The following is an 11,137-nucleotide window of genomic DNA, read 5'->3' as shown; positions in this document are numbered from 1 at the left end:
AAGGAAAAATTGAAGTTTCCATTTAAATTTCCTAAATTTTGGTAGATTTTCACCTTTGTACAATGGGAGTGTATTATTATTTTAATCACAAAAGATACATTCAATTACTTAATTAACCTCTAAAAAAATGTATATTAAAAAGATACATATAATTTTTTAAATCTATGTTATTCAAAAAAGTATTCCTAATGGTATCGAAATAATATTATACTCAAGTAAGAAATTCTATAATAACTCTGTGACTAAGTTGATTTTAATGTATGTTCTTTTACAATTTTTCATGTTTACAAAGCTGTAAAAAATAATTTTAATTTTAAAATTCATTATATGCGACTTAAAAATAAATTATTGTAATATTTGTTAAAACTATTCATTTTTTTGCTTACTTTTATTTAAACTTTGCCTGGATAGATTTCTAGTATAGTATTTTAAAAAAAATATAGTTTAAAAAAACTAAAAAAACACGCTTTTAAAGCACATCGAACTAAAAAGTTAAAAATAATTTTTAAAATAATTATGAACAAAAAATACTAGTATTATTGTGATAAAAGCGTGGGTGCTTTGTGCCATATTTTTCGTATATTGAGCGCCCGACGCTTTTATCACAATAATACTAGTATTTTTTGTTCATAATTATTTTAAAAATTATTTTTAACTTTTTAGTTCGATGTACTTTAANACTAGCTTATTTAATAGATAAATGATCTAATTTTGAAAACCCATCCGTTTGTGTTTAAAATTAAGATTTTGTTTAATGATTTGGATTTCGAATTAAAATTTATCATTGATTTGATTGTATAATATCAATGCAGCAATAATTTGTTTCGATAGCGCATAAATAATTTTTTATGNTCAATGCAGCAATAATTTGTTTCGATAGCGCATAAATAATTTTTTATGGTAATTATCAAGAAAATTTCTGTTATCTTAACAATCAACTCTGTTTAACATTTTTAATAGAAGAACGGTTCGTTTAATAAGATATATTACGGGAATAAAATTTTTTGAAATAATTTTTTCTATTATATTACCAAGTTTTATTTTTAACTTGATCATATAATAGAAAAAAGGTTGGGATTAAGGCGAGAATATATATGAAGAATATATATATTATTATAGTTTTAATATATTATTTTTGTTAGAATTAAAAATGTTCAATAACAGTCGAGAAAATGAGTTTCTTGACAGATTTCAGTAACTTGTGATTAATTTATATTTATGAAATAATATTCTCATGATTTTGTTAAATAAGCTTAATTGCTGAAAAAAAGAAATAATTATCGTGAAAAAACCTTCGAATGTCTTTTAAAAATTTTTAAATTAATTTTTTCTTTTTAATTACTTAGTAGAATAATTTAAAATAATGTAAAATACAGCCAAAAGGCTACTATTAATTCAATTTCACGCAGTCATATATTTCAATAAATTTCACATAAAATTATTTGCTTCGAAAAGTTTTTTATAAATATGTAATTCAATAATTTTCGTAGCTAAAAAAAATTCTAATTTTTCCCAATTTTAACGGTTATTTAATTTTGACATATTTTTCTAAATTTCAAAATTTAGTAATTTTTACAATTTGTTGGTAGGTTCAATTGCATCAAAATTGAGTTCTTTTGACGTATAGATCATCATCGTGAGAGCTGAGTATATATAAATATAGACAGACATAAAAAAAAACCACATCTCTCGCCATACCAGTCTGCAAAAGCGAATCAACATAATGGGAACCTTGCGTTTAAGTCACATACCATATTGACATAGATCAATAAACCATGTCGCAAGTGACATGATATATTTCGAGGCTCAAGCCTCAAAAGATCAGAAATATACGCATAGTGGGACTTGTCTAAATGAAACAGGTCAAAATGATTGTGTTTCACTTGGTTAGCGATTCAAAGCGAAACCACCAACCACTTCATCTTAATATCGTTCCAAGTCCTACATGTTTGCGGGAACGTCAGGGTTGTGTTGATTTAATTTTTAAATTGGGACACAGGCTTGGGGAACTCTAACCTCGAAATTAGTACCAAAATACCCAAATAAGACGGAAATACGCGAGTGTTCGGCGCCATGGGTGCTTTTTTTACAGTGTTAACCCGTCTATAATACTTTTTATTTTCTACATGTATTTAAAAAATTTTTTTCAATCCTCAAAATTTTCATACAAGCAGCAAAATTAAATAAATAGGTATTTCGAATCACATCTAATTGCACAGATGCAATCTTTTTATTTCATGATTAATTTATTATATGACACATGTAAGTTCTCAAAAAATAAAATGTATTTAGTCAACATATTTATTAAGCCACTACTATTTATTTTCGTTAAACAAAAATAACATCGTCAACTATTAAGCTGCCAAAGTCAGTAAAATTTATTGTTTTGTTTTGAATGACGATATCTTTTATTAATAAATCATATTGTGCGTCGTATTTCTTATTTTAAGAACTTATTATAATTTAAAACTTACAAAAAATACTNGGACTTATTATAATTTAAAATTTACACAAAATACTACAATATTAATATAATGAATATATTGCTGAAAGTTTGACGAATGAAGTCATATGAATTTAAGGGTTAAATATCTTTTAATGTAAAAAATAAAATTACTGGAAATTTTCAACATGCACTAGAAATACAAATAAATTAAATACTTGTAGTCGCTTAACACGATGTCAATATGATTTATGTTTTTATCATGACCGATTTAGCTATAAAAAACAACATTGTGTTCCATATTGCTCTTTTAAATCGGAAAACTGAAGCGCTCGGCGGCGGAGTCCTTGACGCCCCCGCCGCGGAACCGAGGCGACGCGATTTTGTTGCTCACATACGTTCAGGTCGTCGCTTTTTTGTCGAAACCGGCGCCGAGATTTCAGTCATACTACCGATCGGCGCACCACACGCCAACTCGAACATCATCCTCACCGCGGCAAACGGCACACGCATTCGTACTTATGGAAAAAGGACACTGCGTTTAGATTNCATACGCCAACTCGAACATCATCCTCACCGCGGCAAACGGCACACGCATTCGTACTTATGGAAAAAGGACACAGCGTTTAGATTTTGGTTTTCCTTGTACGTTCGTGTGGGATTTTGTCGCGGCCCATAATAAGCGCAGATTTTTTACATTATTGTGTCTTATTAGTTGACATTAAACGAAATCGACTTATAGATGCTACACATCGCACGGGTATTACTACATTAGCGAAAGACAGTTTTATGTCAACCCTACAAGTACAGCGGTTGTAACAGTGGTCTAGCATTATCAAAGACTACCCCGACGTCACTCGCAAGTCACCGGTGCCCAGTAGTTATGCACACAATGTTGTTCATGATCTCGTTACCACCGGTCCCAAGCCGCCTACTTTAGCACCCGTTATTTTGTGCATTTTATCATTTATAATTTATATTTTATGGCCGCAAGAGAGCACTGCTCACGGACCACAAACCCCTCACATATATGTTTACTCATAGAAGTGAAAAATACGTCGACCGACAAGTGCGACATATCTCTTTTCTGTCCCAGTTCATCCACGACATCGAATACATCCACGGTCAGTACCACTCTTAGTCGAACGGTATGTTTGAAAGATTCCATCGTACGCTTAACGACGCGCCCACCGGATCTGGTCAGTAAGCTAAACAAGCCATGTCCGAGTTGCGGCCGACGGCGGGAACTAACCACGATACGCACCGCGCCGTGTTTATACCTACGTCATTGGAAACGGTCAGCCACGTTTTCGTTCATACTGATGCTGTTCAACCCCTACAGCCTAAATATGAAGGGCCTTCGGGGTTTTTGAACGCGGAGATAAAGTGTTCCGGATGCAACGTGCAAANTATTCCGGATTCAACGTGCAAACACAACTCCATGGATTTCTGTTGATAGCTTGAAGCCTGTCTTTGTCCAACGCGAGGATCCGTTATTAGACCACACATACACTGCTCAAACAGTAGAAGTGCTACTGAAAAAAGAGTTCGTTTTTTGTTTACCGGTGAAGTACTGTGGCTGCACACAGCCACCACCTTTAGTGTTATCTCGACTCGTTATTGTTTCACCGCGCTCGCCCGAACGACGAATACATATATATTTTTTCTATTTCTTATTTGTTCAATTATTATTATTTTTAGTTTCTAATAAACAATCATTAATGCCTTTGGCGTTGACTTTAATTTCTGTGTGTTGTTTATAATCTTTCAGTAACAAGTTCCATAAACAATTACATTGGAGGCCATAACCTACAAATAACTAAACTATATATTCTGCCTAATAATTTTAAAAGGAACAACTCACCGGCCTGTTATAAGCCAAATGCAGTGATACCACTGCAAACTTTTAAAAATGAAGTTAAAATCTTAAATTTCCATAAGAACTACTTCAATACCAAGCCTAAATCTACAAATTATTTCAATAATTGAAAAAATTTGTAGTAACAAATTAAACTACATTGATGGTCAAAATTTGATCTTTAATGTACAATAGTATAAAAAAAAACGTTGTTGTAATAATAAAATAATATTTATTTAATACAAATATAACGTTAACTAATAAATTTTAAGAAATCAATAATTAGCATAATTCAAATTCAAAAAATTTTATCGAATCCCATATCTTTAAAATCAATGTCAATAGAGTTTTTGCAGAATGTGGATAATTCAATACAGGCATTTAGATGATCATCTATTGATTTAATATCCGTTAAATCATCATTTTTCTTCATAATTTTTTCTGGATTACTAATAACTGGACTAGATTTCTCTAGAAATTGACAGCGTATAACTAGAGGCTTCGATTTTCTATATAATTCTTCGTTTAAAATTGTTCTTTTATGAATCATATCTTTTAGATAATTATATGCCTTAGTCATGAGAAACGGTTCTGTATTTTCTTTAAAAACATCTTCATACAAATAATCATTATTAAACGTTTCAATAAAGTATTCTAAAAATTTTTCAGTGGATGATAAAGAGATACGAACACTAGTAACTTCCCAAATTGATACATCTTTTAAGTGTTTCACTACCGAATAGATTTTATTGAAAAAATATTTTGAGCTTTTACTTATTTCATATAAGTTTTTTATACAATTAATGTATGTTAATAAATATAGATAAGTAGTTTTGCTTAATTGATTACAATACAGTACAATGGGAGAAAAATATGAATAAAAATTTGAAAACATTTCAAAAAATCTACACTTTAACAATTGTAATATGTATTGTTTTTTGAGATTAAAGCCATGCATACTAACTGGATCTCTTACTATGCGGTTTGCACTTATAACTAGTCCATGATGAATAATTGATATGTGATCGATATTTTTCCATTCTCCTTCATCGACAAGTCTTTTTAAAGTTGTTAATTCATTATCAAGAGGTAATGGTTCTTCTTGTGGAGGTATCAGTTGTTTTACGCTACAATGAAAAATAAGTGAAAAATTATTTTAGCATTATTAGTATTCATATATCATCATAATTTTTCTTCATATTTAATTATAATTTGACTACATATAAAGTACAATTTATTGAGACTATTACTTCCAATTCTGTGTTTTTTTTATTTATTTATATTTTTTTTTTTGTGTCTTTACCACTTTTTCTCAGCTCTCACCAAAACGGTTTCTTTCAATGATACGTCAAAAGATCAAAAATCATATCTAGTCAAAGATATTATACTCAAAAATTGAAAAAATTTTGCTCGTTCCTTATAAATGGGGGAAACCTTCCAAAAAATTATAAATTTTAAAATCGCTAATTTTCGAAATTTTTTCAATATTTTTTTTCTTAAAACTGTCATAACTTTTTCAAAAATGACCAACTCAATATAATTTTTTTTAAAGATGCTTGATGTCTTTAACTATCATTTGGTATATCTTTTTTATAAATTTGACCCTTTAACTTAATCTTTAATGAATTAAATAAAAACGATGAGTAATATAAGAATTTTACAAGATACCTTTTTTCTTAAAAATGTTATTTTAGATATATTTTATTATATCAAACCAACTATATTGAACATATATAATATGAGTATTTTGAATTTATATGTAAATAAGATNCCAACTATATTGAACATATATAATATGAGTATTTTGAATTTATATGTAAATAAGATTATATGAAAAAATAATTTTTTTGTACAAAATATTTTGTATATTTTAAATTTTAGAACATATTTAGCTCTACAAATTCGGCTCTTAATATTTTATTGCAGAAGTTGTTGTTTTTGAAATATTAGCTAAAAACAAAAAAATTACCCTATTAGTTCAATTTTTAACCTTTTATGACAAGGGAATGAGTTGACTAATAGGGATGAAACTTCATCAAAAATTTGTATTTATAATAATAAAAAAATTAGGATATCTTGCAAACAAATAATTAAAATTTTTTTGGAAGACCCATAATTATAGAGTCATTTTTTTAATAAGCCATTTAATCACCAACAAATAAAAAATAATTTAAACATTTTTTTTTTGTTTACCTTTAATTACATATTATTCTTGATCTATTAGCTATGTAATACTTTTTAAGTTACAAATCTCGTATTTAGTATTTTTGGTGATTTATTTTTCAATAAATATTAATTATAACTGGAGAATGTACCTTTTGCTGGTAGCTAAACTTTTATATCTTACATTTTTTATTTTATTATAACTATAAAATTGTCCATTAATATTAATATTTGGAACAGTATTTCAGAAATTATTAAACATTTAAAGTATAACTGGCGGTGAGGATTGGGTGCTGCTATATTTATTATCAGAAATTCCCCTACAGTACTCTTCGACACGCCTAGGTATAAAAATGAGAATAACTTTAAAAGTACTGGTTCAAAAAATGTTATTGATCAGTAATTTTTTTAGTAAGATTATTTTCTATTTGTAACCTAATTAGGTTCCTATAAGTTAAAAGAGTTGTTTCTAAAAAGTCATTATTAGCTGATAAATAAAAAAAATAAATACAATTAAAATAGTTCAAAAATAATTTATTTAATATTGTATTTCTAATTTATACTTAATATTTTAAAAGTAATCGAGTGGTTTATATAAATATATATTCAGGGTGATTCATTTAGAATAAGACACTTGTTTACTCAGTACCTATTAAAAATTTTAAATTTTTGGTAAGGAAAAAATTATTTGATTCATAAGGCACTGCAATAATATGTAGTAAAAACATGATATTTTTCATCCTTTCAAGGTTAAAAAACATTAAATTGAGTTTTTTTAAATGAGAACACATATTTTGAATTTAATGTTTAAGTTTTTAATTTAATAGCAAATGGCATTTGAATTTTTAATATAACTTTATTCGTTTATTAGATATAAACATTTAAAGTTTCAAAATTTTGAGTTAATATACATGTATAATACATAAGGGATTACAAATACAGATAGCTAATTGGTTTTTTATGACATTGCTGTCAAAGTCACGGATTATTTATTATCAATTATGACTATTAATAGATATACTTTCTGTATTGTCAGTTAGTGTATCTATTAACTCACAACAATGTGCCTTACTACCATTGATAATAACAATGCTGTGTACCTGCTAATATCGATGTTATAAAAAACCATTTAGCTACCTATATTTTTAATACCTTATAATATGTATTATACATGTATATTAACTCAAAATTTTGAAACTTTAAATGTTTATATCTAATAAACGAATAAAGTTATATTAAAAATTCAAATGCCATTTGCTATTAAATTAAAAACNATTCAAATGTCATTTGCTATTAAATTAAAAACTTAAACATTAAATTCAAAATATGTGTTCTCATTTAAAAAAACTCAAGTTCATGTTTTTTAACCTTGAAAGGATGAAAAATATCATGTTTTTACTACATATTATTGCAGTGCCTTATGAATCAAATAATTTTTTCCTTACCAAAAATTTAAAATTTTCAATAGTTACTGAGTAAACAAGTGTCTTATTCTGAATGAATCACCCTGTTTACAGGGTGAATGAAATCTGGTAAGACACTCATTTTCTCAAAAAATATTTAGAATTTTTAATTTTATTATAGAGAAAAATATTAAGTTCAAAAAGCTCTACAATAATATGTAGTCAAACCATTTTTATTTTCGTCCCTACAAGGATAAAAACGCTTATTTATAATTTTCTTAAATGGGAACCCTTATTTTTAACTTTATAATATGATAAAAAGAAATTATAAAAATTTTGTTATAATTTTTTTTATCCGATTAACCGTTCGTCCGTTACAGCTTAAGTGATTTTAGGCCAAATTTNTTCAAGGATAAAAACGCTTATTTATAATTTTCTTAAATGGGAACCCTTATTTTTAACTTTATAATATGATAAAAAAAAAATTATAAAAATTTTGTTATAATTTTTTTTATCCGATTAACCGTTCGTCCGTTACAGCTTAAGTGATTTTAGGCCAAATTTCTATTGTCATTTTACTGTATTAAATACAGAAGTCATTATTTTTATTTGCTGTTGCATAAAAAAAATTTTATTGATCAAGTTATGACAGGTAAATTAGCTATAAATATTTACTACACACTAAATGAGTGATAACAATAATAAATTCAAACCGGGTTTTCGGTGTATTATTAATATCTAAGTCTATGGTTTTGTAAGACTAAAGGATCTAACAAAAATACCGGTTGCACTGCCACCGATATTGTAAAACGTAATAAATGACAATATTTTTTCTGGAAGTCAAAATCTTTAAACAATTATAAAACATAAACGGTTGTTCGGATAAAAAAAATTATAAGAACAAAATTGTTTGTAATTTTTTTTCTATCATATTATCAAATCAAAAATAGTGATTTCCATTTAAAAAAATTATAAATAATCATTTTTATCCCTGGAGGGATAAATAAAAATTTACTTAACATCATATTATTGTAGAGTTTTATAAACTTAATAATTTTTCTTTTTACAAAAATGTTAAATTCTCAATAGTTTCTGAGAAAATAAGTGTCTTCGATCACTCTGTATATATATTTAATAAAGTTTTAATGATAATATATTTTACTCTAATAATAATGAATAACTTGTAATGTGTTGATTATAATGTGATATAATTGTAATAAACTTTCTTCTTCTTGGTTTTAATATGACTAATTTCAATGTAACGAACTTTATATTCACTAAACTGTTATGTCGGTTTTTTTAAATTAGTTATATCGTGTGTTGTCATTATAATTATTGTNTTTTTAAATTAGTTATATCGTGTGTTGTCATTATAATTATTGTGTATATTAGTATGTAGAATGGTATGTATTTCTTCTTGAAGTTTATACATGAATATTATACATAAGAAAATATTTTACTAACTCTTCCAATGAAAACAAAAATGCATCAATAATACGTAATTATTTTCATAAGAGAGTTTCAAAATCTCATCCTCCTTTTAGTCAACCCTTATTTGATTAGTGTAATGTTGATTTTTTAAATAGTAACTTAAAAAAATGTCTATCAAAATATCTATTTTGACAACTACTATCGGAAAAAATACTTTAATATGGAAAATCAAAAGTAGAAAATTGGCGCTACCAAATGAAACAAATCAGAGCACGCTAATCTATTCCAATCAAAAACAATACAACAGTGATACATTTATCTCAAAATTGTTTTTTTTTCATAAAATATTTTTGAATTCAACCATTCAATGTTTTTAATAGATTTACATGCATAGTAATAAAAAGTTCTATTCATATAAGATATATATTTAATATTTTTTTTTGTGATATAAGGGCGATTGGGAGATTTTTTTTTAATTTAGAAGTACGATTCTAAATTAAATTTTGAATTTAATGAACATTGACAAATATCAAATGATTATTAATTTTTAATACTCATAATAGTGTACCATACATTACTGAATAAAATTACATGATTATCATTTTTGAGAGGACGTTAACAACCCCTAATATTCCCCTGGTTACAAACTTTTAAGATAGTAAATGAAAAAGTTTTTCTTACTTATATACGTCAGGGTTTAGTATTATGTCGAATTTGAAATTATCGTAATAATTTGTCTTTGTAATCTTATAAAATGAATTTAGACAATTTAATACAAAATGAAAAAAATCATTTTCAATAAATTCTTGGGAATGATATTCGTTTTTGTATTTAAACTTTAAATCAAGTCGCTGAGGTGTAACTAATAGTGCACTCATTTCATTTAAAACAGAAATTGCTCTTTCAGTCACCTTCTTAATAAGTTCTTTTGTATTAATAATGACTACTAGTGCTTCATTTACTTTAGCGATATATTCATCTTCGTTGTTAGCAAGCCATGAATGATCTTTTATTCGAATACTATCTATAAAATGCTTAACCAAATACACTTCATCAACTACTGTATATGGGTTACTTGTAATTTTTACAAAAACGCGTTTAACATCTAAATAACTTAAAAACCACATTACTTTGTATATACGATTGAACATTTCAGTAGATTTCTTCATTTCAATTTCAAGTATTGCTGTGCAATCCATAAAATTATTAAATAATTGTGCTGTTAAATAATTTTCACATTCTTCAATTAATATACCTACGTGTTCAACGAAAGTCTGTAGTATTTCTATGTATTTATAGTTAAATATATTCACGATGTAATTAAATATAAACAAAAAATTGCTTTTCTCAACTTTTTGTCTTAATAGCTCTTTATCTGAGTTCGAAATCAATAATTCGTTTATCATTAAGTTCCATTTTGTTTGATGACAAATGTGATCTACTACCTCAGTCAAATATTTAAAATAATTGTTTCTTACTAGGGTAGTATTGATGCATTCACAATTTTGATTTAATGTCAATTGAATTGAAATTACAAGAATGGTAAAAATTACTTTACACATTTTTTCATGTAATAGTTTAGATACAACTTTATAATGAAAAATATTCTACTATAATGCATTAATAATTTCATATTTATTGGAAATTTTTCTGTGTATATAGATCGATTCGAGTACATTAATTTAAAATATATTTTATTAAAAACACCTTAAACTTATCCCAAAAAAAATTATTTAGAAAAGTCAATATTTAATCTTAAGATCAATTTTCACTCTATGCGTCATATAAACTAAAATATCAAATAGAATAAATAAATTGTTTGCCATCATATCGTATAAT

The 11,137-nt window shown here is 26.4% G+C and overlaps 1 protein-coding gene across 1 annotated transcript; it reads right to left on the bottom strand.

Annotated features, from left to right (window-relative positions):
* Nucleotides 1-4,531: 4,531 nt before the first annotated feature.
* Nucleotides 4,532-10,923, bottom strand: LOC126907317 (uncharacterized). The gene is made up of 2 exons (XM_050688505.1): nucleotides 9,980-10,923; nucleotides 4,532-5,428 (listed from the first exon to the last, which is right to left on the bottom strand). Exons 1-2 carry the CDS (start codon nucleotides 10,858-10,860, stop codon nucleotides 4,600-4,602), a joined length of 1,710 nt encoding a protein of 569 aa, XP_050544462.1. The 5' UTR covers nucleotides 10,861-10,923; the 3' UTR covers nucleotides 4,532-4,599.
* Nucleotides 10,924-11,137: the final 214 nt, after the last annotated feature.

The sequence above is a fragment of the Daktulosphaira vitifoliae genome, unplaced genomic scaffold, assembly GCF_025091365.1.
Source record: "Daktulosphaira vitifoliae isolate Bord-2020 unplaced genomic scaffold, ASM2509136v1 Scaffold_5, whole genome shotgun sequence".
Taxonomy (NCBI): Eukaryota; Metazoa; Arthropoda; class Insecta; order Hemiptera; family Phylloxeridae; genus Daktulosphaira; species Daktulosphaira vitifoliae.
The sequence above is the reverse complement of the archived record's forward strand: the minus strand, read 5'-3'. Positions and strand labels throughout refer to the sequence as shown.